Source organism: Muscardinus avellanarius (genome assembly GCF_963383645.1).
Source record: "Muscardinus avellanarius genome assembly, chromosome: 21".
In the NCBI taxonomy this organism is placed as follows: domain Eukaryota; kingdom Metazoa; phylum Chordata; class Mammalia; order Rodentia; family Gliridae; genus Muscardinus; species Muscardinus avellanarius.
Genome location: NC_137807.1, coordinates 14,450,830 through 14,478,521, shown reverse-complemented (window position 1 = coordinate 14,478,521; position 27,692 = coordinate 14,450,830). Strand labels below are relative to the sequence as shown.

Genomic DNA, 27,692 nt, shown 5'->3' with positions numbered 1-27,692 from the left:
GAAGGAGGAGGAGCCAGGGAGGCGGAGGCAGAAGTGGGGACATGCCCTGCCTCCTGGGCACTGCCCCACTTTGCCCAATTTGACCCCTAGCCCTATACCTCACCCCGTCACAGGATACAGGATGGGACTGTGGAGGCCACCAGCATCTCTGATGGCTGCCAAGGCCCAAAGCTCACATCTCCAGCCTCTCCAGGGCCCAGGTCTCCTTGGGGAGTCATGGAAGCCCTAGGTACAGGCGTCAAAACAGATGGCAGAGAAGTCCCCAGACCCAGAGGAGGCCTGAGGACGGCCCCGGGTGGCGAGGTGCTGTTGCCCCAGGCCTGCCCAGGAGGGAGACAGATTGGCACGGAGAAGATGCCTGTACCCACTCCACCCTGGCCCCAAGGTGGGGGATGCAGGCATCAGGATGTGGGAGGATCCCGTGGAAAGGAGAGGATGCTGCCGTTGAGAGTGTATGTGAGCTTGAACCCGCAGGGTACAGGTCCCAGTCCTCCAGATGGGTCTGTCGGAAAGGAGGCAGGTCTCTGTGTGATGGTCTTGTGGACTTTCACTTAAGGGCATCATGGTAGGTGTCTCAAGGTCATGTCACCCCTGTTCCTAACACACCCAAACATTCCTAGACTTTCTTGGATGCCCAGGGTATATTTTTTCAGCATGTTGCATCACCAGCGAGTGAGTGAGTACAGTCATCTCTCCGTAACGGAAGGGAAGAGGCTCCAGAGCCCCACCCCAGAGCTACCCAAATCTAAGGATGCTCAAGTCCCTTGTATAATGGCATCCCACTGCATATAGCCTTCGCTCACCACTCTGCCTCCCATATACTTTTTTTTTAACGTGTATATATGGTACTGGACCTTAAACTCAGGGGTGCTCTACACCCCCAGTCCTTCTTATTTTTTCTTTTGAATCAGGGTCTCACTAAGTTGCTGAGGGCTTTGCTAAGTGGCTGCGGCTGGTCTCAAACCTGTGACCCTTCTGTCTCAGCTTCCTAAGTACTGGGATAACAGGTACTTAGGAAGTAAGTACTACCATGCCTGGATGTTCCCATAAAATCATCTCTAGATGACATAGTCCCCAATACAGTGCAAACGCTACGGAAATAGTTTTTATTCTGTATTTTTTAGACAATAATACCAAGAAAAATAGTTTTTGCATATTAATACAGATGCAACGTGCGTGTGCGTTGTATATGTGTATGTGTGACCTGTGTATGATGATAATGGTGATTTAACCCAGGGACATTCTACTTCTGAGAAATACCCCAGCCCTATGTATTTTTGTTGTTGTACGTTTGTTTTGTTTTGTTCGAAACAGGGTCTCGCTAAATTAGCACACGCTGACCTCAAATCTGCAGTCCTTCGACTTCAGCCTCCCAAGTACTGGGATTACAGGAGTGTGCCACTGTGCCTGGTTCAGATGTAATTCTTGTGTGTGTGTGTATATGGGGAGGGGTACTGAGGATTGAACCCAGTGGCATTCTACCTCTGAGCTACAACCAAGCCCTATTTTATTTTGTATTTTGAAACAGCATCTCACTGGGTTGTGGAGGGTATCCCTAAATTTCTAAGGTGGACCTTGAACCTATGATCCTCCTGTCTCAGCTTCCCAAGTGCCAGGATTATAGGCATGTACCGTCATGACTGGCTTGAATGCTTTTTTTTTTTTTTCCAGTACTGGAGATTGAACCCAGAGGCATTCTACCTCTGCCCTATTTTATTTTTATTTTGAAACAGGATCTTACTAGGGTGATGAGAATCTCACTACTTGCTGAGGGTGTCCTTGAACCTGTGATCCTCCTGTCTCAACTTCCCAAGTACTAGGATTACAGGCGTGCACCACCCACCATACCTGGCTCGGATGCAATTTTTTAAGGATATTTTGATGCTTGGTTGGTTGATTCACTGATGTGGAACCCACAGAAACAGAGAGTATATGTAAATACATAAAAAGTCTAGTCGCTAGGACCAGCTACTTAGCCATGGCAAGCCCTTTCCCACGCATCAGGCTTCAAGTAGCCTGCCACTTCTCCAGAGCCCAGTTCTGCAGGACTGGGAGGTGGAAGGGACTGGCGCTGGCAGCCTCTCTCAGCCCCTTCCACACTGCTCTTGTGCCCGGAGCCCAGTGAGCAGGAAAGCCAGGCACCCTTCACATGTGCCTGCAGCAGGAGCCCCTGGGCTGCTCCTTGGCTCACACACTGCTGCCCAGAGAGCAGTGGGTTTACGTGTGCTGTGTTCTGGAGTAGAGCTAGAGGTACCCACCAATGTGGCAGCGACACAGCGCACCAACCCGGGAGGTGCACTATGCAGTTGAGGACGAAGAGCTTGGGCCCTAGAGTCAGACCTGAGCACAAAGCCCAGACCTGCTGCTTTCTGGCCCTGAGACCTTGGACAGGCCGCTCCTGTCATCTGAGCCACAGTCTCCTCATCTGTAACATAGGTCGATACCAGTACCTACTGCACAAGGCCCTTGTGCTCATCCCATTAGACAAGGCATGCCATGCCATGTATTAGGCATGTGTCACGCAGTAAATGCAGCCCACAACTGTGTGTCTCTGCAGCATCTCTTCCCCTCCCCCGGTGATGATTCACAGGAGGCTGTCAGACACAGTAGCCACTAGCTGCATGTGGTTATCTAAATTTGACTTAGAACTACGTAAAATTATCAATCTCACTGAGTCATGGAGGCATTCTACCTTTGAGCTATACCCCCAGCCCTACGTGTGTGTGTGTGTGTGTGTGTGTGTGTGTGTGTGTGCGCGCGCGCGTGGTACTGGGGATGGAACCCAGGGGCATTCTACCTCTGAGCTACACCTCCAGCCCTATTTTTTTTATTTTTTGAAACAGGGTCTCACTGAGTTCCAAAGGGCCTTGCTAAGTAGCTGAGGCTGTCCACAAACAATGATCCTCCTGTCTCAGTCTCCTAGATGTTGGGATTACAAGTGTGAGCCACCGTGCCCGGCTGGCAGACAGTATGTATGTATGTATTTTGCGGTACTGGGGATGAAACCCAGGGTCATTCTACCTCCAATCTACACCCTCAGCCCTATTTTTATTCTTTAATTTATTTTTAAAATTTATTTATTTATTTATTTATTTATTTTTGCGGTACTGGAGATAGAACCCAAGGGCATTCTACCTGCAAGCTACATCCCCAGACCTAGTCTTTATTCTTTATTTTGAAACAGGGTCTCACTGAATTGCAAAGGCCTCACTAGGTAGCTGAGGCTGGCTTCAAACCTGAGCAATCCTCCTGTCTCAGCCTCCCAAGTGCAGGGATTACAAGCGTGCACCACCACGCCCAGCTTATTCTTTAATTTTTGAAACAGGATCTCACTGAGTTGCAAAGGGCCTCACTAAGTAGCCGAGGCTGTCCATGAACTGCGATCCTCCTGTCTCAGCCTTCCAAATGCTGGGATTACAAGCATAAGCCACCATGCCTGGCAGGAATTTTTTTTTTTTTTTTTTTTTTGGTGGCACTGGATATTGAAACTAGGGGTAGTCTACCTTGAGCTACATCCCCAGCCATATTTTATTTTTATTTTTATTTTGAAACAGGGTTTCAGTAGGTTGATAAGGATCTCACCGTTTGCTGAGGCTGTCCTTGAACCTGCAATCCTCCCATCTTAGCCTCCCAAGTACTGGGATTCCAGACATGCATCACCACATCTAGCTGCATGTATGTATTATGGCAAGGAACCTTACCATAAGGTATAATTGCAATGAACCAATAAATTATTTTTTAAAAAACAAATTCCCATCAGAAGAAACGAGCTAACTAAAATTAATGATTCAGAATTGGTTGGTTATTGTGGGGATCAAACCCAGGGCCTCACAGCACCACTTTTTATTTTTTTCCGAGTCTGGGGATGGAACCCAGGGGCATTCTACCTCTGAGCTATACCTCCTGCCCTATTTTTGATTCTTTATTTTGAAACAGGGTCTCTCTAAGTTGCAGAGGGCCTCACTATGTAGCTGAGGCTGTCTGCAAACTGCAATCCTCTGGTCTCAGCCTCCCGAATGCTGGGATTACAAGCATGCGCCTCCATGCCCGGCTACAGCACCACATTTTAAGTATGTCTTCTAGCCAGGCATTGTGGCACACACCTGTAATCCCAGTACTTGAAAGGCTGATAGAGGAGGATCACAGGTTCGAGGACAGCCTCAGCAAGTAGTGAGACTCTCAACTTAGTGGTTTGGTTTGTATAAAAATAACAAGCCAGAGCCGGGTGTGGTGGCGCATGTTTGTAAATCTCCGCGCTTGGGAGGCAGAGACAGGAGGATCGCGCAGGTTCGAAGCCAGCCACGCGCGCTGGCTTAGGAGACCCTGTTTCTAAATAAAAATATAAAAATAGGTCTGGGAGTGTAGCCCAGAGGTAGAAGGGCTTCCAGGAACCCCAGTACCACCAAAAAAAAAAAAAAAAAAAAAAAAAAAAAGGTCGGGGAGTGTATCCCAGTGGTAGAAGGATTTCCAGGAACCCCAGTACCATAAAAATAAATAAATAAATAACAAGCCAGGCTTGTGGTGCATGCAGGTGATCCCAGTACTTGGAAGGCTGAGACAGGAGGATTGCAGGTTCAAAGCCAGCCTCAGTAACTTAGTAAGGTCTGCAACAACTTAAAGAGACTCTATTTCAAAAGAAAATAAAAAATAAAAAGGCTGGAGTGTAGCTCAGAGGTAGAGTGCCGGTAGGTTCAATCCCCAGTACAAAAGGGAAAAAAAGTATAAAATAAGGGTCTGGTGGCACACACCTTATTATCCCATACTTGGGAGGCTAAGACAGGAGGATCGCAGGTTCAAAGCCAGCCTCAGCAATTTATTTATTTATTTATTTTGGTGGTACCGGGGTTCCTAGAAACCCTTCTACCTGTCTACCTCCGGGCTACACTCCCAGACCTATTTTATACTTTTTTATTTAGAAACAGGGTCTCTTAAGCCAGCGCGACTGGCTTCAAACCTACACGATCCTCCTGTCTCCGCCTCCCAAGCACAGGGATTACAAGTGTGCACCACCATGCCCAGCAGCCTCAGCAATTTAACAAGATCCTGTTTCAAAAAAATAAAATAGGAAGCCAGGCGTGGTGGTGCACACTTGTAATCCAAGTATTCAGGAGGTGGAGACAGGAGGATCGCAGTTCATGGACAGCCTCGGCTACTCAGTGAGGCCCTTCGCAACTCAGTGAGACCCTGTTTCAAAACAAACAAACAAACAAAAAAAAGTCTGGGAGTGTAGCTCAGAGGTAGAAAGCCCTGGGTTCAACCCCCAGCACCACAAAATAAATAACAAATATAAAAACGAATTACCCAAATTCTTCGTTGTACTTGCCACATTTTAATGACCCACAGTGGCCAGATTTTCAACTTTCCATTTGCTGGATGGATGCTCTAGAGACAGAATCATTAACAGCCCAAGATGTTCTGAGTTCTTAAGCCAGACCAGCAGACTGCCCCCTACAGCTGTCTCCTTGTGCATGTTGCTGTTTTCCGTTTTCCTGTCTGTAAAATGGGGACTAAAGAATACCTACCTTTTGGAGCTGCCTGAGGCTTACATGAGGCCGGCCACCTACGCGCCAAGCGCGGTGCCGGTCACGTTGGAGGTGCTCTGCGGAATTTTACCTGCCATCATTATTCTCCTTGGTGGATATGGACTCATTTTGCAGCCATGAACAGGCAGCTTTAGGGATTAGATTCACAAGTTGGGGCTTTTAGGCATATCCTCGGGGGACAGAGGCTGCTGTTCATGGAACCCCTCTTCCCAGCACCTTCTCAAGCCCGTGGAGCTGAGTTCGCTGAGCTCCACTGGGCCAACTTACGTACAGGCTGCCTGTTCTCAGCGAAGCCCTTGCGCAGGAAAATGCAGGCTGGGCCCAGCAGGTTGTGCATGACGGCACAGTTCTGAGCCAGCATCAGGAGTGGTCCGGGGAGCTCAGCGCCGGCCTCCAGCCCCTCCTCGCTTGTCTGCACCACGGTGTAGCTGGTCTTCTCCTCCTGGCGCATCTTTAGCCAGCACCAAGCAAATACAAGAGAGGCAGGCTATCACCTCCCTGCCACTTAGACCCTCCTGGCCCCTGCCCGGCTCCTGGTCCTAGAAGGGGCTCTTCTCAGAAGGTCCTCAAGAGTCAAACGTTGGGGTGCAGAGGGCCCAGCATGCACAAGGGCAGGCACCAGATTGGTCTGGCAGATGGAGATTGCAGTCCTCGACCAAAACAGTTGTCCAGGGAGAGCTGAGATACCTGCTGCATGGCGCACACACACACACACACACACACACACACACACACACACACTGACACAGATATACACACAGAATGACACGCTCTGGTGCACACGGAAGCTTCAGAGAGAGAAGCCAGCAGAGGACGGCTTCTCTACTAACCAATGGAAGTGTTCTCTCAGAGCACCACGGAACAGTGTCCTTCCCAAACTGCTCCCAACATCTCACTCCATCCCCAGGGCTCTGTCATGTCTCCCCGTGGCTAATGGACCCTGACCTTACCCAGCTGGGCCCCTGTTGGAAGGCTGGGAGGCCAATCAGAGCAGACAGCAAGAACAGGCCCCACTGCTCAGCTAGACAGGAGGCTGAACACAGCCGTGCCATGGCTGACATGACGAGGCAGGCAGGGTGAAGGAGGAGACAGGCAAGATGGATGCTGTGTGCCTCTACATGGGCAGCGTTACTCAACTTCCAGCCAGTTGTTAGATCACCTGATTTTTTGTTTTTGTTTTTGTTTTTTTTGATACTGGGGACTGAACCCAGGAGCATTCTATTTCCAAGCTATACTCTCAGCTCTGTTTATTTTTTTTATTTTTTGGTACTTGGGATGGAACTCAGGGCCATTCTACCTCTGACCTATACCCTCAGCCCTATTTTTTATTCTTTATTTTGAAACAAGGTCTCACTAAGTTGCAGAGAGCCTCACTAAATAGCTAAGGCGGGTCAAGAACCTCCAGTCTCAGCCTCCCAAGTACTGGAGTTATAAGCATGTGCCACCACACCCTACTACATCCAATTTAAAGCACCAGGTAGAGTCAGGCATGGTGGCACATGACTACAATGCCAGTTGGGAGACAGGAAGATCACAGGTTCAGCAATCTAGCGAGACCCAGTTTCAAAAAACAGGGCTGTCAGGCCTGGTGGCTCACACTTGTAATCTCAGAGCTTGGGAGGCTGAGACAGGAGGATCCCACAGGTTCGAAGCCAGCCTCAGCTACTTAGTGAGGCTCTCAGCAACTTAGTGAGACCCTATTTCCAAATAAAATATAAAATAGGGCTGGGAGTGTAGCCTGGAGGTAGAAAGCCCCTGGATTCCATCCTCAGTACACACACACACACACACACACACACACACACACACACTCTCTCTCTCTATACATATATATATATATATGGCTAGGGGTATATCTCACAGGGAGAATCCCCCTGGGTTCAATCACAAGTATCACAAAAGAAAAAAAAAAGAAAAACAGGCATGGTGGTGCAGTACTTGGGAGGCTAAGACAGGAGAGTCACAGGACCATAGATTCAGGGACAGCCTCGGCAAGTAGTGAGACTCTCATCAACCTAGTGAGATCCTGTTTCATAACAAAAATAAAGCCAGGAGTGGTGGTGGCACAGACTTGTAATCCCAGCATTTGGGAGGCTGAGACAGGAGGGTTGCAGGTTTGCGGCCAACCTCAGCTACTTAGTGAGGCCCTCTGCAACTCAGTGAGATCCTGTTTCAAAATAAAGAAATTTAAAATAGGACTGGAAAGCCGGGCGTGGTGGCGCACGCTTGTAATCTCTGAGCTTGGGAGGCTGAGATACAAGGACCGCACAGGTTCGAAGCCAGCCTCAGCTACTTAGTGAGGCTCTCAGCAACTTAGTGAGACCCTGTTTCCAAATAAAATATAAAATAGGGCTGGGAGTATAGGCCGGAGGTAGAAAGCCTCTGGGTTCCACTCCCAGTACCATTAATAAATAAATAAATAAATAAATAAATAAATAAATAAAATAGAATAGGACTGGAGCTGGGCATGGTGGCACACGCTTGTAATCTCAGCATTTGGAAAGCTGAGACAGGAGGATTGCGGTTTGCAGATAGCCTCAGCTACGTAGTGAGGCCCTTTTCAACTCAGTGAGACCCTGTTTCAAAATAAAGAATAAAAAATAGGGCTGGGGGTGTAGCCCTTGGGTTCAATCTCCAGCACTAAATATATATATATATATGTGTGTGTGTGTGTGTATATATATATATATATATATATATATATATATATATATATATATCTGGAGGTATAGCTCAGAGGTAGAATGTCCCTGGGTTCAATCTCTAGTACTGTAATAAATTAATTAATATAATATAATAAATAAATAAATAAATAAATAAATAAATAAATAAAAAGGGCTAGGGATATAGCTCAGAGGGAGAATGCCCCTGGGTTCAACCCACAGTAGCACACATAAAAAATAGAAGAAAGCACCAGCTGGGTCAAATGACACTGACCTGGTCATCTGAGCTTAGACTCTACCCCACTTGCCACCTCCTCCAGATCAGACAGCCTCCCAGCAGTCTCTTTCCCTCCCTCCAGCCTTCCCTGGCTCCCTGCCCAGCTCTTGCTCACTGGACCTCCAGAGGCTGAGGCAGGGGCCTCGTCTGCTGACCGAATATAGCTGTGCTCCCAGGCCCTGGCCGCACCAGCCTCCACCCCGCAGGTTCCCACGCAGCTATAAAAAGTCAGCACTGCCCACAGACCTTCCCCTTAGGACCACAGCAGCCTCCAGACACAACATTCGGTCCCCGCCCAGCCTCCCCAGCTGGCCAGTGCCCCTCCAGAATCCAGGTCCTGAACTCTACCCTCAGCCCTGCGCGGCGCCTCCCTCCGTGTGGGGATGGGGAGTGGAATCTTTCCAAGGAGGCAAAGTCGCTGAACTCCTGAGGGCTACTTGAGACCCCCAGAGCTGTGTGCCCAGCCCCATCATATCGCAGCCCACCTCCAGGCGCCTCCAGCTCAACGCAGGGCATGCCTAGGAAAAGATCCCACCACCCGGGGGATGCCTGCCCTGCCAGGTGGAGAAGCAGACCAACAGCCCTGGTCCTCCTGGGCTTCTCCCCAAAGCCACCATGTGGGGCTCCAGAAGGAGGCTCATGCAAGGTCCTAAGCCCCTTGCAGGCCTAGGGAGCGCAGCAGTACTCTGCTTAAAGACAGTCTTAGGAAGTTTCAGAACCTGAGGGTGTCAGACAGACCAAGGGCTCATTCTGCCTCCAGGCCAAAAGAAATAAGATGCAGAGCCCCACTGCACTGGCTCTCACCGCGGGACCCAGGCTGGAGCCGGCTCAGACCGAAACCTTCCCGATGCAAAGGGTCCCGAAGGAAGCCTGGGAGCGGACAGCGGCCTGGCCCCAGGAAATCATCTCGCAAGATGTTTCAGAAAATCAAACTTTTTGTTTCTGGTGAATCTCAGGCACTTGGCTCAGAGTGAGCACAGCCCGGGAAGGAGGAGGCAGCAGCGGCACAGAGCTCTGAGAGGCGGTTTAATATGCCGGCCTTGGACACAGTCTTGGAGGCAAGTTCTGGCTCTGTGGCTTGCTAACTGTGTGCCCGTGGATGGGTCACTTCACCGCTCTGTGCTCCGGCTTCTGTCTGGAGAGTGGGGACAGCCATGTCTACTCACAGGCCTCTTGTGAGAAATAAATGAGAAATAAATAAATACTGTATTAAAAAGTGCCCTGCATAGTGCCTAAAACATGGTTGGACCGAATAGGTGAGTTGCCATGGTGATCACAATCACGATGATGATGGTGGCGGCGGCACAACTTAAAAGTGCTGGGTGCCAGAGGCATTAACTTCTGGCTCCAGAGGAAGTGGAGGAACATCTGCCAATCAGGAAAGAGATGAGAAGGATGGAGGGGACTCTGCTCCCGCAGAGAATGAAACAGCCGTGACCGGGGAATTTCCACTGCACCTTTGATCACAGCACTGCCTGGCACCAAGTCGCCCCGGAGGCCGCAGTTCTTCTCCTGCCAGTGATGGCACCTGACAGCCGGGTCCTGTGCAGCTCGGAGCCTGCAGCAGGCTGCCTCTCGCCACCACCAGCTCCCAACCACCACTCAAGCTGGGCCAAGGGCTGACCGTGTCTCCTGGCACCGAATGGAAGTGTCCTGGGGACAGACAGGTGGCAGGAGGGGCCAGCAGGCCTCAGGACCCTCTGACTTCCTAACAACACACAAGCTGGCAGAGCGCAGGCAGGTCCGAGCTCCCTGGCCCCAGGTGCCGCCCAGTGAGGGGAGAGGGGCTGGCTGCGCAGGCTGGGAACCTGCGCTGGACAAGCTCTCGGTCCTTCGGGAATCTGTGAATAGCATTTCCCACAGCAGGAGAAAGAGTAAGGCAGCCTCTCCGGGAGGGGAAAAATCGAAATCAAATCAGATCAAATACCAGCTCTGACTTCACGCTGTCCAGGGTCTAGGTCCCAGCTCTGCTTGCTGTGGACTGAGACCTGAGGTAGGTTGCCCCGGTCTCTGCAAACTCGCCACGAGGACGACTCCGGGAGAGTGAGCCAGAGAGCCGGTGTTGGGCACGCCTGGCCGGTGTGGGGTACGGGAAGGCATGTTTCCTAAGAAACACGACACTGAATGCAGTACGGTTTTATGATTTTCTTTTCTTTCCTTTTTTTTTTTTTTTTTTGGTTCTGGGGGTTGAACCCAGAGGCGTTCTACCTCCAAGCTCCATCCCCAGCTCTATTTTATTTTTTATTTTGAAGCAGAGTCTTGCTAAGTTGCTGAGGGCCTCGCTAAGAGCCTGGCCTTGAGCCTGTGATCCTCCTGTCTCAGCCTCCCAAATATTAGGGTTACAGGCACGCACGCCACACCCAGAACCCAGCATAATTATGATGTTTTGCCTTACTTCATGGACTCAGAACCTCCCTGTATGAGGTATGACTCAGTGGCAGGGCCCAGTACTGCTACTTATAATAACCTTTTATTTCCTTTAGTAGTGCATCCTCTTTCCTAAAGCGTATAGTGAACAACTTATTTAGTCTTTTTATTTTTTGAAAGAGTCTCACTGAGTTGCAAGGGGCCTTGCTAAGTAGCTGAGGCTGTCCACAAATTGCGATTCTCTGTTCTCCACCTCCCAGATGCTGGGATTACAAGTGTGCACCACCACGCCCGGCTGTGAACAATTTAATTAACTAATTAAATTAGTTATATGTGTGATAAATTAGTTATATGTGTGATACTGGGAATGGAACCCAGGGGCATTCTACCTCCGAGCTACACCCCAGCCCTATTTTTATCCTTCCTTCCTTCCTTCCTTCCTTCCTTCCTTTCTTTTCTTTTCTTTCTTTTTTTTTTTTTTTTTGGTGGTACTGGGGATGGAACCCAGGGGCCTTCTACTTCCAGGCTACACTCCCAGACCTATTTTATATTTTTTTTATTTGGAAACAGGGTCTCTTAAGCCAGCTGAGGCTGGCTTCAAACCTGTGCGATCCTTCTGTCTCAGCCTCCCAAGCATGGGAATTACAAGCGTGTGCCACCACGCCCGGCTTATTCTTTCTTTTGAAACAGACTCTCACTAAGTTGCAGAGGGCCTCACTGAGTAACTGAGGCTGGCTGCAAACATGTAATCCTTCTGTCTCAGCCGCCCAAGCACGGGGATTACAAGCGTGCGCCACCACGCCCAGCCATAGTGAACAATTTATGATGACAGAAACCCTGACATTTATTGACTACAATATGCCAGACACTATGCAAATCACTGTATTAGTTCTTGCAATCATCTCAAGAGAGATATCAGAGCTGGGATGCACTTAGTGGTATAGCGTTTGCCCAGCGAGAGGATATCAGTACCTCCAATTGATGGACAAGGGAACTGAGGCTCAGAGGTTTGCTGGACATCACCTGGCTGGAGAGGGAAACCTTTAGCACTTTTCTGTGTAACGGAAGGTGGTAGGAAGGACGGAGGACAATCCTTGTGCACCCCTCAAGCTCTGCACAGAACCCATCACGCGAGCATTCGCCTGTTATCCTCCAGACCGATTGAGATGAGTTTCTGCTTCTCTGAAACAGCGCAGAGACCACCTCTGATGTGGAAGTCCCCCCTAAGAAGATGGAAGATTATGGGGGTGGACACAGAAAAAACCATCAGTCCTCAGAAGGCTCCAAGGAACAGCAAAGATTAAATGGAATTTGATGTGAGCAGCTTAACCGAATGAGGAAGACAGGCAGAAAAGCCCGAAATGTCCTAAATCGAGAGGCCATCAAGCTGAAGGAGGAGCCAGGAGGGGCTGGTACACAGGCACCATCGACTAGCCTGAGGCACACCACCTAACCTCACTCGTCTGAACAGCAGGCAGTTCCTTGTCTGGAAAATAGAAGAACTGGGGCTTGGGGGGGGGTATCATCCCTCCTTCCTTTAAATAATATCTGAGTTTCTTCTTCAGCCTGACTATGGAAATATAGTGAGAGACCCCATGAAATAAAACCTTACAGATCATAAAAGATGCCCTGGGGACAATTCTTGCAAAAGAATATTATCCTGGTGTGTAAGCAATCAATTCACTCCACAAAGTTTCTTATGTACATCCCTGTCTCTTGGGCATCCTACCTCTTAAAGGAAGCAGTCCTGGGCCTAAACCCAGCCTGGTCCTTCCTGATATTCTCTGACCTGACTCAGGAATTATTGGAAGTAGAAGGAAGAGGATACGCTGGTTGTTGCTTTTTCAACAGCAATGGGATGTGCTTCAGATGCTGTCATTCTGAAGACTTAGAGACCACCAGAGATGGGTACAGACCCTCAGAGCTATGAAGGAGCCCCAGGACTTGCTGCTGGGAAGGAGCCCCAGAGCCTTTTGATCTTGCACTGATATCCTAAGAATCCACACTTTTAATTTTGGGGCCCGGAAGCCCCAGAGCTACACGGTTTCCTTCCTAACTCCTCTGCAAATTCCCAAACATGGCCTCCCCCTCCCACCCGCCTTTCACATACCCCCCCCCCCACACACACACACATCCTCAGGGACCCAACTTCAGCTCAGAGCCCGGGACATAAGCAATTGTGACAGGAAGGTACGTGGGGTAGGAACGGGGAGGCAGCTCTTGTTCCCCCGGGGAAGGGTAGCAAGCTTTAGACGCCCACCCCCCATGCCCATCCTCTGGGACAGGTGGCAAGATGCCCCAACCCGCCGGTGCCAGGGCTTGGGAGCGCCACAAACATACCTTCCTGGAGAGATTTCTCAGTGGCGACTTGACACAGTTGCCCATCCTAAGCTGAGGCGGCCCCTCTCGGGATCCTCGGGGCCATGAAGGAGGCTCCTCGGGGGCCAGAGGAGCTGGGTGTGGGTCGCTGCCAACCCGGCCTCCCTCTGCTTGGCCTCTTGCTCCGGCCGAGCCGAGCCCTCTCCCTTGCGCGCGTGCTCTCTTACTCGTCTGCCCGCTTGCGCTCACTGATTTTTTTTTTTTTTTTTTGATGGCTTGTATGTGTGTTTGTGTGTCTGGGTTTAACTTTCTGGGCACTTTCTTAAGGAGATGAAGGCAGAAGGGGAGAGTGCAGGGCACAAAGAAAATCGCCTGGAGAGCTGAGAGCAGAGGGTAGGCGAGCTGGGAAGCAGGATCATCTCCATCAGATTAGAGCTGAGTCCTCTTTCTGCTTCTCTTCCCTTCCCTCGCCCCCTCCTTTCCTGCTGCAGGGAGATTGCCTCCGGGAGGGGACCCAGGATGGCAGCTGCAGCTGGGAATTAGGCCAGCAGATCCAGAAGGGGAAGCTGGCTAGTTTGGACCCCCCCCCCAAGCCGGGGTGCCTCACGGCTCACAGCTCTGTGTGCATAGACGCCACACACACACACACACACACAACACACACACACACACACACACGCATTCATACACAAGCCCCCAGGCAGATGTGTGCCTCTTCAGAAGCACAGTGAGCCGGCTACCCGAGCACACAGCTCAGCTCCCCTGGGCTTCCGGCTGGATGGACAGCAGGCGGCTGCCGGCGAGGGCCTGGGAGGTCTGGTGACGTCTCCATTACGCTCCATTTTTCACACTTGCCTCATCACTGAAATGGGAAGAGGCTCTGGGGCGGGCAGCACAGCTGAGCCGACAGTGAGAGGGCTCCTTCTGCTTCGGTGGCTGTGCGCGGGCCCTCTGACCCGAGAGAAGCTGAGAGGCGGCTCTGGTGGAGGGCGCCCAGGAGGCAGCGCTGGCGTGGAGGGCGTGGGCACGGTCTGCAGGCCTTCCCTTACCCTCTGCCTGGTCCTGAGCGGGCAGCTCTCATCGGCTTCCTCGGGGTGCAGAGCAGAGAGGCCACCCTTGAGGTCCTTGAGGTTCCACAGCTGAAACTTCCGAGGTGACCGACTGGCTCTTCTTTGTCCCTGCAGATTCTGGATTGGATGTGAATTCACCTCCGGTCTCAGAGGTCCCACTGGGGAACAACAGCCCTAGCCAGATACCCAGAGAGAGGACGTCCCCTCCACTCCCTGCATCTAACTTTCCCCAGCAGGGGGCACCAGAGATGGGCCCTGGCAGAGCCCCTGGGGGGGGGGGGGCAGGCAGCCAAGCCTCAGCAGTGTCAGCCCACACTGGCTCCTTCCTGGGGGCGTTCGTCCACTTTGGGTAGCTGGTCAGAAATCCCATTAGGGAAGGTTGCGGGGGCACTGCCCCGAAGGCGCTGCTGGCTCACCCCTACGGGCTGGAACGAGGTCCCTGCTGACTGGCCAGTGAACGGTTTAATCAGGGCAGTTACTAGTTTGGACCAAACTTCTGCCCGGGACTATGGAGGGGGAAGGGCCGCTCCCTGAGGACAAAGGGAGGAGCCTGGGAATGGGATTGGGGTAGACTCCTAAAGGGCAGGAAAGAGGGTGAGGATGCCCAGGAGCCAGAACGGGAAGAGCAAGCCGCCAGAATAAATGCCTTCTTCAAAGGCGTCTGTGGGAACCGAGCAGCAGGAAGCACTCCATGGCCAGGCAAAGGGTCCGGGTCCAGGGACGCTGAAGGATGGGAGGGCGGCCGGGGGAGCCTCGCCCGCCGGTGACTGCCTCCCACTCCCAGGCTTCGATTTCCTCCCCTGGAAAATGAGGCTACCCTATCTGGCTAATATAGCGTATCCATAAAGAAAGGGTGCCACGTAATAGCGGCTCAGTAAGTAATTATTCAAATGGAAGAAAGTATCATGTGCCTGGTGATTAAATGAGGGGCTGGGCTTGGCTCTAGGAGGAATGTTGTGGGACCCAAGATAAACATGGCCCCTGCTTTCTGGAAGCTTATATTCTGGCAACAAGACACAGTAAAGATATGAGGATGCTTAAATATACATACTGAGAGTAGAACCCAGGGGCCTTCTACCTCCAGGCTATATTCCTAGCCCTATTTTATTTTTTATTTGGAAACAGGGTCTCCTGTTTGGAAACTGTTCTCCTGACAGTTGCTGAGGCTGTCCTCAAAGCTGTGATCCTCCTGTCTCAGCCTCCCAAACACAGGGATTACAAAGGTGCACTGTATCAGGCTAATTATATTTTAGATAAATGCTATGGAGGGGAAATACAATAACTGAGAGTGAGCCTGGAAATTTCACTTAGTTTGGGGAATCAAGAAAGACTTGTAAGCCGGGCGTGGTGGCGCACGCTTGTAATCCCTGCGTTTGGGAGGCTGAGACAGGAGGATCACGCAGGTTCGAAGCCAGCCTCAGCTACTTAGTGAGGCTCTCAGCTACTTAGTGAGACCCTGTTTCCAAATAAAATATAAAAATAGGTCTGGGAGTTTAGCCCGAAGGTAGAAAGCCTCTGGGTTCCACACCCAGTACCACCAAAAAAAAAAAAAAAAAAAAAAAAAAATGACTTGTAGACAAAATCTAGAAAAGGGAACATTTGTAAACTTTTTTTTGTATTAAAGATTGAACCCAGGGGCATTCTATCTCTGAGCTATACTTTCAGCTTTATTTTACTTTTTACTTTTGTGTGTGTATGTGGTGCTGGGAATTGAACTCAGGGCATTCTACCTCCCAGCTACACCTTCAGTTTGATTTTTTATTTTGCATTTTGAAACAGGGTCTCACTGAGTTGTGGGAGGCCTCACTAAGTAGCCGAGGCTGGCCACGAATCCAGATTCTCCTTTCTCAGCCTCCCAGATACTGGGATTACACGCGTGCGCCACCATGCCTGGCTTATTTTTAAATTTTTTTTTTTTTTTTTTTTTTTGGTGGTACTGGGGTTCCTGGAAGCCCTTCTACCTCCAGGCTACACTCCCAGACCTATTTTTACATTTTTATTTGGAAACAGGGTCTCCTAAGCCAGCGCGTGCGGCTGGCTTCGAACCTGCGCGATCCTCCTGTCTCTGCCTCCCAAGCGCGGGGATTACAAGCATGTGCCACCACCCCCAGCTATATTTTAAATTTTGAAACAGGGTCTCATTAAGTTGCAGAGGCTGGCTGTGGACCTGCAATCCTCCTGCCTCAGGCTCCCAAGTCCTGGGAAGCATATGTCACTGTACCTGGCTGCCCCAGCCCTCTTTATTTATTTTGAAACTCAGTCTCAGTAAATTGCTGAGTTGTTGCTGAGGCTGGCCTCGAACCTTTTATCCTCCTGTCTCCGATTAAAGTAGAGTCTCACTAAGTTGCCGAGGTTGGCCATAAACCTGATTTTCCCCGTCTCAGCCTCCCAAGTACTGGGATTACAGGCATGTGCCACCATACCAGGCTTAATCTTTTGAAAAGATAAAGCTTCCCAGGGACCAGTGGGAACTAGGGTTAGGCTCCAGGTACCAACTCAATTTCATACTAAATAAATGGGTGGGAAGCCGGGCGTGGTAGCGCACGCCTGTAATCCCTGCACTTGGGAGGCTGAGACAGGAGGATCGCGCAGGTTTGAAGCCAGCCTCAACTGGCTTAAGAGACCCTGTTTCCAAATAAAATATAAAATAGGTCTGGGAGTATAGCCCGAGGTAGAAGGCCCCTGGGTTCCATCCCCAGTACCACCAAAAATAAATAAATAAATAAATAAATAAATAAATAAATAAATACATACATACATACATACATACATACATACATACATAGGTGGAAACAGGTAAAGACAGCGCAGGGGAAGGCGGGGTCTCATGCAGGCCATACATTGGCATCACCAGGGAGCATCTAAAAAATCCTGGTAATAGATTAAACGTATGTGTAAGTGGCCTCTGGGCATCAATATTGTTTAGTCTTCCCCAGGGAATGCCAACCTGCAGCCAGTGTTTGAATCATAGATAGGGCTTCAGAGCTTCCAAGGCAGAGTCAGGCTGCCTTAGATTCTAAGACCCGCTCTGCCGCTCAGTAACTATGCAACCTTGAACACTCCTTCATCTCTCCCAGCCTCAGCTTCTTTGTTTATGAAACAGAATTCTCTCAGGACAAGTTGGCACAACCCTGGAATTCCAGTACTTGGGAGGCTGAGACAGGAAGATCTAAGGTTCCAGGACAGCCTCAGCAAGTAGGGAGACCCTCATCGACCTAGCAAGACCCTGTTCCCAGATAAGAAATAAGAGCCGGGCGTGGTGGCCCACGTTTGTAATCAATCCCAGCATTCGGGAGGCTAATACAGGACGATCACGGTTCACAGCCAGCCTCAGCTACTGACTGAGGTACTTTGCAACTCAGTGAGACCCTGTTTCAAAAGAAAGAATAGCCCGGCGTGGTGGCGCACGCTTGTAATCCCCGCGCTTGGGAGGCTGAGACAGGAGGATCGCGCAGGTTAGAAGCCAGCCTCAGATACTGAGGGAGGCTCTCACCAATTTAGTGAGAACCTGCCTCCAAATAAAGTATAAAATAGGTCTGGGAGTATATCCCGGAGGTAGAAAAGCCCCTGGGTTCAACCCCAGTACCACAAAAATAAATGAAAGAAAGAGAGAAAGAGAGAAAGAGAGGAAGGAAGGAAGGAAGGAAGGAAGGAAGGAAGGAAGGAAGAAAGAAAGAAAGAAAGAAAGAAAGAAAGGAAGGAAGGAAGAAAGAAAGAAAACCAAAATAGCACTGGGGGTATAACTCCGAGGTAGAATACCCCTGGGTTCCATCCCCAGTACCACATACACACACACACACACACACACACACACACACACACACACACACAAAATCAGGCTGGGGGTATAGCTGGAAGGTAGAATGTCTCTGGGTTCAATCCCCAGTACCACACACATGCGCGCACACACACACACACACACACACACACACACACACACACACAATATTCTTTCTCAGCTGAGCATGATAACACATGCCTGTATTCTCAGTACTTGGGAGGCTGAGACAGAAGGATTTCAGTTCAAGGACAGCCTCAGCAAGTAGTGAGACTCTCAGCGACTAACAAAATAAAATAAAATAAGTTTCAAAATAAAAATAAGCTGCAGGGTGTGGTGGTACACACTTGTAATCTCAGTCCTTGGGAGGCTGAGACAGGGGGATCACATTTCACAGACAGCCTCAGCTACTTAGTGAGTCCCTGTTTAAAAATAAAGAATAAAGCCAGGCGTGGTGGTGCAGGTTTGTAATCCCAGCATTCAGGAGGCTGAGGCCAAAGGACTGCAGTTTGCAGATAGCATCAGCTACTTAGTGAAGCCTTCCGCAATTTAATGAGATCCTGTTTCAAAATAAAGAATAAAAAATAGGGCAGGGGGTGTAGCTCAGAGGTCGAATGCCCCTGGGTCCCATCCCCAGACCTGCAAAAATAAATAAATAAATAAATAAATAAATAAATAATATAAAATAAAATATATAAAATAGGACTGAGAGTGTAACCTGGAGGTAGAAAGCCCCTGGGTTCCATCTCAAGTACCACACACAAAAATAAACAAATAAATAATGAGATAAGATAAATAAACAAATAGAATAAAATAAAGAATAAGCCAGGCATGGTTCACATGCTTGTAATCCCAGTGCTTGGGAGGCTGAGACAGAAGAATCGAAGGTTTGTGGCCAGCCTCAGTTACTTAGTGAGGCCCTCCACAATTTAGTGAGACCCTGTTTCACAATAAAGGATAAAAATGGAGCTGGGGATATAGCTCAGAGGTAGATGCCCCTGGGTGCAATCCCCAGTACCACAAAAACAAATAAGCAAATTAATCAATTAAAAAAAGCCAGGTTGGCCGGGCGTGGTGGCGCACGCTTGTAATCCCCGCGCTTGGGAGGCGGAGACAGGAGGATCGCGCAGGTTCGAAGCCAGCCGCACGCGCTGGCTTAGGAGACCCTGTTTCCACATAAAAATGTAAAAATAGGTCTGGGAGTGTAGCCCGGAGGTAGAAGGGCTTCCAGGAACCCCAGTACCACCAAAAAAAAAAAAAAAAAAAGCCAGGTGTGGTGGCACATGCTCGCAATACCAGCATTCCAGGGGGCTGAGACGGGAGGATTGCAGTTCACAGACAGCCTCAGCTACATAGCAAGGCCCTTCACAACTCAGTGAGACCTTGTTTCAAAATAAAGAATGAACCAGGCGTGGTGGCGCACGCTTGTAATCCCAGCATTCCGGAGGCTGAGACCTGAGGATGGTGGTTCACAGACAGCCTCAGCTACTTAGTGAGGCCCTCCGCAACTTAGTGAGACCCTGTTTCAAAAATAAAGAATAAAGATTAGGGCAGTAGGTGTAGCTCGGAGGTCAAATGCCCCTGGGTTCCATCTCCAGTACCGCAAAAAATAAAAATAATAATAATGATTAATTTAAAAAATAAGATTCTCGGCTGGGAATGGTGGCACACACCTGCAATTCTAGTACTTGGGAGACTGAAACAGAAGAATCACAGGTTTGAGGACAGTCTCAGTAACTTAGGGAGGCCTTCTGCAACTTAGTGAGATCTTGTTTCAAAATAAAAAATAAAGTAGGACTGGGGTTGTAGCTTGGAAGTAGAATGCCACAAGAGAAAAAAAAAAAAGGCAGGCATTCACATAACCGCTCCCTAAGGCTCTTATGAGGATTAATGGCATAGTGCATGCAGAAGATCCCACACAGTGCCAGGTACCAAAGAGTGCCCACTTTCAGTACTGTTTTTTTGCTTTTTTTTGTTTTGTTTTGTTTTGATTTTGTTTTTGTTTTTGTTTGCGGTACTGGGGATGAAACCCAGGGGCATTCCACCTCCAAGCTACACTCCCCAAGCCCTATTCTTTATTCTTTTATTTTTTGAAACAGGGTCTCACTGAGTTGCAGAGGGCCTTAGTACTGGCTAAGGCTGTTACCGAACTGCAATCCACCTGTCTCAGCTTCCCAAATGCTAGGATTACAAGCCTGCACCACCATGCCCGGCTTAGCATTTTTGTTTGTTTGTTTTTGGTTTACTTGTTTTGAATGAAACCCAGAGGCATTCTACCTGAGCTTAACTTTCAGCCATATTTTATTATCTGTGTGTGTGTGTGTGTGTGTGTGTGTGTGTGTGTGTGTGTACTGTGGTGGAACCCAGGGGCTTTTCTACCTCCGGGCTACACTTCCAGACCTTTTTTCTATTTTTATTTGGAAACAGTGTCTCACTAAATTGCTGAGAGCCTCACTGAGTAGCTGTGGCTGACTTTGAACCTGTGCGATCCTCCTGTCTCAGCCTCCCAGGCGTGGGGATTACAAGTGTGCGCCACCACGCCCGGCTTATTATCTTTTGTTGTTGTTGTTGTTGTTGTTGTTGTTGTTGTTTTGGTGGTACTGGGGTTCCTGGAAGCCCTTCTACCTCCGGGCTACACTCCCAGACCCATTTTATATCTTTTTTTTTTTTTTTTTTTTTTTTACTATTTGGAAACAGGGTCTCTTAAGCCAGCGCGGTTGGTTTAAAACCTGCGCGATCCTCCTGTCTCCGCCTCCCAAGTGCGGGGATTACAAGCATGCGCCACCATGCCCGGCTTTTTTTATTATTATTATTATTATTATTATTATTATTATTATTATATTTTGGTGGTGCTGGGTTCCTGGAAACCCTTCTACCTCCGGGCTACACTCCCAGACACCTATTTTTTTTATATTTTTATTTGGAAACAGGGTCTCTTAAGCCAGCAAGGCTGGTTCCGAACCAGCGCAATCCTCTTGTCTCCGCCTCCCAAGCACGGGGATTACAAGTGTGCGCCACCGCGCCCAGCTATTATCTTATTTTGAAGCAGGGTCTAAGTTGCAAAAGACCTCACTTAAGTGGCCAGGGCTAGCTGTGAACTTGTGATATTCCTGTCTCAGTCTCCTAAGTACTGGGATTACCACTATGGGCCTCCATCCACCCCTCCCCTTACCCTGGGCATCTAGCAGAGGTTGGAACCCAAAGACTTTCTACTCCAGGGCTATACTCCCCATACCTTTTTTTTTTTTTTTTTTTTTTTTTTTTTGGTAGTACTGGGGTTCCCGGAAACCCTTCTACCTCCGAGCTACACTCCCAGACATATTTTATACTTTAATTTGGAGACAGGGTCTCTTAAGCCAGAGTGGCTGGCTTTGAACCTGCACGATCCTCCTGTCTCAGCCTCCCAAGCATGGGGATAACAAGCGTGCGCCACCATGCCCGGCTCCCCATACCTATTTTATGCTTTATTTGGAAACAGAGTCTCACTAAGTTGCTAAGAGCCTCACTCAAAAGCTGAGGCTGGCTTTGAACCTGTGCGACCCTCCTGTCTCAGCCTCCCAAGTGCTGGGATCACCCTGCCAGGCTGTAGCATTGTTCTTAAAGGGCCAGGCATAGCATCTGGTCAGCTGGCATCTAGGACCTGGCTAGTCCTGCCCCCTAGAGGCCATTCTGGGGCACAGCACCCACATGTCGACCTTGGGACATGCCTCTGTCCTTGGAAACAGGAGACAGAGACAGTGCGGACAGGAAAATCAAGCACTTGAAGAAGGCCCATTCTGCTCTGGGAGAGGAGGGGAAATGAGCACTAGCTTGAGGCTTAGGGGCAGCAAGGGATTCCAGGGTTCAGATCTGGGTTCAGAGCTTCCTTCAATCCCTGGGCCTTGGGCAGGTGGGGTAGATGGCTGGCTTTAAAAAGAAGGGCGGGGATTCCTCTAAGAGTAAAGGATGCTGAGTCCCCCATCCACCCCATCCTTCCCCACTGAACTGCGGTCCCTGGGCCTCCGGAAGCTGTGCTTTGCGTTCAGGAATGGAATAATAGGATCAGAGGGATGAGAAGGATAAACCCGTTGCTGATTATTCCCGATTAGGAGGGAGACTGGCCTTTGGGACTGATCAGTTCTGTCACCAGCATCTGAACCTGGATGACAGCCCAGTGCTAAGGCTCCGGGGAAGCTGGGCTGGAACCTGAGAGGTGCTCCGCAGATGCCGCTGACAGAGAGGAGACATACGGGCGACTTCCGACCCAGGCTCGGAGTCAGGCAGCCCTGCCATCTACTGCCCACTCACCTTTCTCTTCACTGGGAGTGCTCTCAGTACTCGGGAGGCTGAGACCGAGGATCCCAGGGTCCGGACCAGCCTCAGCAACTTAGTGAAACCCTCAGCAACTTCATGAGATTCTGTTTCAAAAGAAAAAAGCCGGGTGTGCTGGCGCACGCTTGTAATTCCAGTACTTGGGAGGCTGAGACAGGAGGATCACAGGTTTGCGGCCAGCCGCAGCTGCTTAGTGAGGCCCTCCACAACTTAGTGAGACCCTGTTTCAAAATAAAGAATGAGCCGGAGCCAGGCACGGTGGGCATGCCTGTAATTCCAGCGTTCAGGAGGCGGAGACCAGAGGATCACGGTTTGCAGGCAGACCCAGCTACTTAGGGAGGCCCTTTGCAACTCAGTGAGACCCTGTTTCAAAAGAAAGAATAAAAAAATAGGGCTGGGGCTGTAGCTCAGAGGTAGAATGCCCCTGGGTTCCATCCCCAGTACCACAAAAAAAAAAAAAAAAATAGGGCTGGAGTGTAACTCAAAGATAAAATATCCCTATTTTTGATCCCCAGTACTATACACAAAAATAATAAATAAATAAATAAATAAATAAATAAATAAATAAAATGGGGTGGTAATAGCAGCCTTTACAGGTGGCAGCAAGGACAAGGTGATGAGCCAGCGTTGGCAGTTGTTTAGTGGCTGGAGACCGAGGGCTCAGGCACCCTTGTCCCCGCCCAGAAGCAGCCAGACGCAGACGCAGACTGTCAGCCACTATGGCAGCCACTCTGCTCACCTGATGCTCGCCACACGTGGACCTTCTCTCTCCCCTCCCCAGGCCCCAGACGAAAGGCCAAGGAGAATTGACCCTGGCCAGAATGAGCAATATACATGGCCCTCATCCTAGGAGTGCAGGCCTGGTGTGGACCCAAACCATCGTGCCCTTTCTCCTCCATCTAAGCCACAGGAACTAAGCGCCTCTGCCACCCACAGCTGGCGATACCATTCATTCACTCACTCATAAAGTACTGTGATCTTACCAGGTACAAAGCAGGGTGGAAACCCAGCCAGCCTATCCAATCAGAAGAGATGTCTCTATGGAGGGGGACAGAGCTGAGGGCTTTATTCACGTGTGTGTGTGTGTTGTGTGTGTGTGTGTGTGTGTGTGTGTGTGTGTGTGTGTGTGTGTGTTACTGGGAATTGAGCCCGGGGCATTCTACCTCTGAGTTACATGCCCAGCCCTATTTTTATTTTGTTTGTTTGTTTGTTTGTTTGTTTATTTATTTGCAGTTCTGGGGGTTGAATCCAGGGACATACTACCTCCAAGCTACACCTCCAGCCCTATTTTTATTTATTATTTATTTATTTTTTTTGTGATACTGGGGTTCCTGGAAACCCTTCTACCTCCGGGCTACACTCCCAGACACCTATTTTTTTTATATTTTTATTTGGAAACAGGGTCTCTTAAGCCAGTGAGGCTGGCATCGAACCTGCGCGATCCTCCTGTCTCCACCTCCCAAGCGCGGGAATTACAAGCGTGCACCGCCACGCCTGGCTTTATTTTTATTTTGAAACAGAGTCTCACTAAGTTGTGGAGGGGCTCACCTAAGTAGCTGAGGCTGGCCACGAAACTGAGATTCTCCTGTCTCTACCTCCCGTGTATTAGGATTACAAGCATTCACCACCACACCCAGATTTTATTTTAATTTTGAATCAGGGTCTTGCTAGATTGATGAAATTCTCACCCCTTGCTGAAGCTGTCTTCAAACCTGTGATCCTCCTGTCTCAATCTCCCAAGTACTAGGATTACAGGGGTGTACCACCATGCCCGGCCAAGGTAGTTTTTAATCAATCTCATTTCTGGATGAAGAAACTCAACTAGAGAAAGAAAATGACATGCCAAGGTCACAGATTTAGAAAGTGACAGAGTTAGGACTCAAATTATAACTTTACCATCTTCCAAGCCACCATTCTATGCTTTAGCCCAAAAAACACACTGTCTTCCTGCAGGCAGTAAGGATGCTCCCGGAGGTCATGAGGTCCAGGAAGATCTTTTTTTTTTTTTTTTAATGTTTAGCTTTTATTTTTTATTTATTTGCTGGTACTGGGGGTGGAACCCAGAGGCCTTCTACCTCCAAATAAAATATAAAACAGGGTCTCTTAAACCAGCTGAGGCTGGCTTCGAACCTGCGGGATCCTCCTATCTCCGCCTCCCAAGCAAGGGGATTACAAACGTGCGCCACCACGCCCGGCCAGGAACATCTTTGTTTTTGGTACTAAGAATTGAACACAGGGGCATTTATCTCCAAGTTATAATCCAGCTCCTCCTTTTTTAAAACAGTCTAAATGCTGAGGCTAGTCTTCAACCTATGATCCTCCTGTCTCAGCTTCCCAAATACTGAGATTATAGACATGTACTACCATGTCCAGCTCCGCTGGAAGAAACTTCTTTTCTGTTTCCCCAAACGTAGGAGTCTATCTTGGTACCACCAAAGTCACTTTGAACCTGGCACTTCCTGACTCTATTATGAACAGAAAGAAAATACCCTTACTAATTAGTCAACAAAAATAACAATAACTAACACTGAGAAAGCCCTTGCTCTGTCCCATGCCCTGGGCCAACCTCCATACATACCTCCAAACTCTCCTTGAGACACTATGATTGTCCCTATTTTACAGCTAAACAAAGAGCCTTAATGAGGTTAAGGTAGAAAAACAAAAACAAAACAAAAACCCCTGCACCTTGAAAGATACAAAAAATAAAATTCTCCAAATATATTTTGTCCTAGGTAGAGCCGATCTGAAAGTTTCTGTATTCAGAACCCTTTTTCCCTTCTCTGGATCCCCACCCTATCTCAAAGGACAGAAATCTCAATGCAGAAGAAAGAAGGGAAGGGGAGACCAATTCCATTCTGACACAGGCGACTGGAGGCTCTGATATAAAAGTCCCGGGCTAGGTTTGTTGTCCCCTTACAGTTGTGGTTCAGATGCCTGCGGCGCCAGCAGGAAGCCCAGGCTGAATATGCCCGGCTTTAAACAAAAAGCCCGCAGCTCCAAGAGGCTGGAGCTTCCAGAGGAAGGTAGTAAATATTTGATGGGACCTTCCAGCTTCTCTTGACTCAAGTGACCCTGGTGACATTTCAGGACGTGGGGCTGGAGCATATTCTTCTGGACAATGAGAAGGGAGACAAACGGAAGTAACCGCAGTGCTGAGCTCGGAATGGCTCAACGCAGGCGAATTCTGCAAGGCTAGGAAGCAAGGCTTCTTTTTCCAGGAGCTGAGTCAGATCACCAGCAAACTGAAAAACCAGGAAGTGTGTGATTCCAGGCCGTCCTGACTGCTAGATCCCAAGCCCCCAAACAGCGGCACCCTGGCTATCTTGGTTCGCTCTGGTCTCCCTAGTGAGCCACACATATCTGGCAAAGTAGGTGCTCAAGAAATATTATGATAAAGCGAATTAATCGTTGAACACCGCATTCCCGTTGCGACCCGGTCCCAATCCACAGACCACTCCTGACAAAGCAACCTCCACCTCCTCACTAGCACAGAAGCCACTGCAGTGGACCGGTCCCCCGGCATGTCCCTGCACTAACTCTCAGGGCTCAGCATCCACACCTCTACTCCGGAGAACTGTTTCCAGCTTACTCGGCTAACGAGGGCTCCCCGCGGGAACAAAGCTGCACGCTGCTGCCCGGTCACGCCGCCAGGGCAGCCCCTGCAGCCCGGATGGATGCCTTTGTGTCAGATCTCCACTGGCGCCTGCCACCGCGGAGTAGTACTTTGAAAAGAAATGTGCAGATCTGAAGCAAAACACACATGGCCTCCTTAGAGTGCCGATCCAGCACGGCCAGGCAGGAGCTCGAGGCGGCTTGCCTGCACTAGATCCTAGTACAGAGACGCTCAGACCCAGTGGCCCCCACAAACCACGCAGACCCTTTGATGGGACCTGCACATCACTCTCCTCCCGGGATGGCGCAGAACTGTCTCAGAGCCGGGTCGGGGAGTTTGACTTGATGACTGAGAACTAGAGGAGATCCTGGCTTCGCTTGGGAGTTCATAGATTGCTGTCACCCAGCAGCACAGTGCCACACCGCAGACCTGGACGGTGGGCACGGAGCTGTTTTGAAAAGGCAGATGCCCAGGTGCCTGGGACCTCTGAAGGAAAGGCCTAGGGGAGACCCGAGCGGCAGGGGGCGACCTCCGAGTGCTCTTTCTGACCCTGGAGGGCACGCCGACTCGGGCTAGGGTCTTTCTTCTGGGGGGGTTATCCCACGACCTGCACCTGCCCAGCCTCCCAACTCCATTCTGCAGGCACCCCTGAAGTAGCAACCGCCTTCAAACTCCCCAAGTCCGGGTGGGAGCCAGAGCCCCGCGCGGCCCCTCCGTGCCTGCCCAGACACCCCTCCGCTGTGCTCCTAGTCCTGAATCTCCTAACTTTTCGCAGGCCTTTGAGGACGCAGAGCCAGGGGCTAGGATCGCCGGTCTCCAAGAATGCCCGCGCGTCCTAGGGCTCGCGCTCCCGGCCCCCTCGCTCTCTGGGGTCCTCCCTGGAGATGCTGGCCAGAGGCCAGAGGCGCGGGCTCGGCGCCCTGCTCGGGGCTCCTCCGGCCCCCGCCGGCCCGGGAGGGAGGGACCGGCGGTCTGGTGGGGCGCTCGGCCGGGCGCGGGCGGCGGACAGCGCCGGGTGCTGAAGCCCTTACCTGGCCGAAGGCGGAGCTGAGCATGGGGCGCAGCCGGTGCAGGAACGGGTCCGCCTCGGCGGCGGCGGCCCCGCGGCCCGGCGGGCTGGGCGGCCGCGCGCGCTCCCCGGCCTGGCCCCCGCTGCCCGGCGCGGGCGGGGGGCGCGGCGCGGCGCGGGGCCTGCAGGGCGGGGGTGCAGCGCGCCGGCGCCCCCGCGCGCCCTCCTCCCGGGGCGCGGGCCGGCACAGCGGCCTCCGCGCGCTGGGGTCGGCGCAGGGCGGCGGCGAGGCGGGGCGCGCGGCGGGCGGCCGGCGGGCGGGCGCGGGGTCGCGGGCGGCGAGGCGGGGGGCCCGGCCGCCGGCCGCCGCCCGCAGCAGCGACGTCCTGGACTCGCTCTTGGCGATGTGCGAGCTCATCGCGGCGGGGCCGGCGCGCGCATGGCCCGGCGGGGGCGGCCGGCGGGAGCCCGGCCCGAGGACGCGCTGCCGGCGGGCGCCGTCCCCCGGCCGCTTAAATGCGGGCCCGCCGCCGCCCATGTGACTCGCGGCTCCGCGCCCGCCCGGCCCGAGCGCCCAGCTCCCGGCCGCCGCCTCCGACAGCCCCGCCCGCCCCGGCGGCCCTGGGGCCCGGGGGCCGGGTGGCCCTGGCGACCCCTGGTGGTCCTGGTAGCCCCTGGCGGCCCCTGGTGGCCCTTGGAGGCCCCTGGTGGTCCTGGTAGCCCCTGGTGGCCCTGGCGACCC

The 27,692-nt window shown here is 50.9% G+C and overlaps 1 protein-coding gene across 4 annotated transcripts in view; it reads right to left on the bottom strand.

Moving 5' to 3' along the window:
* CABP1 (calcium binding protein 1) overlaps positions 1–27,488 on the bottom strand; it is a gene marked incomplete at both ends in the record, with an annotated part of 33,390 nt that extends 5,902 nt beyond the window's left edge. The window contains 2 exons of one of the 4 annotated variants that reach the window (XM_080717459.1): positions 5,815–5,994; positions 26,973–27,488. In XM_080717459.1, coding sequence (XP_080573585.1) covers positions 5,815–5,994; positions 26,973–27,488 — 696 coding nt within the window. Of the gene's footprint in view, positions 1–5,814; positions 5,995–13,190; positions 13,236–26,972 lie in introns of those variants that run through there. The other 3 variants (XM_080717461.1, XM_080717460.1, XM_080717462.1) reach the window with 3 other exon arrangements.
* Between the last annotated feature and the right edge of the window lie 204 nt (positions 27,489–27,692).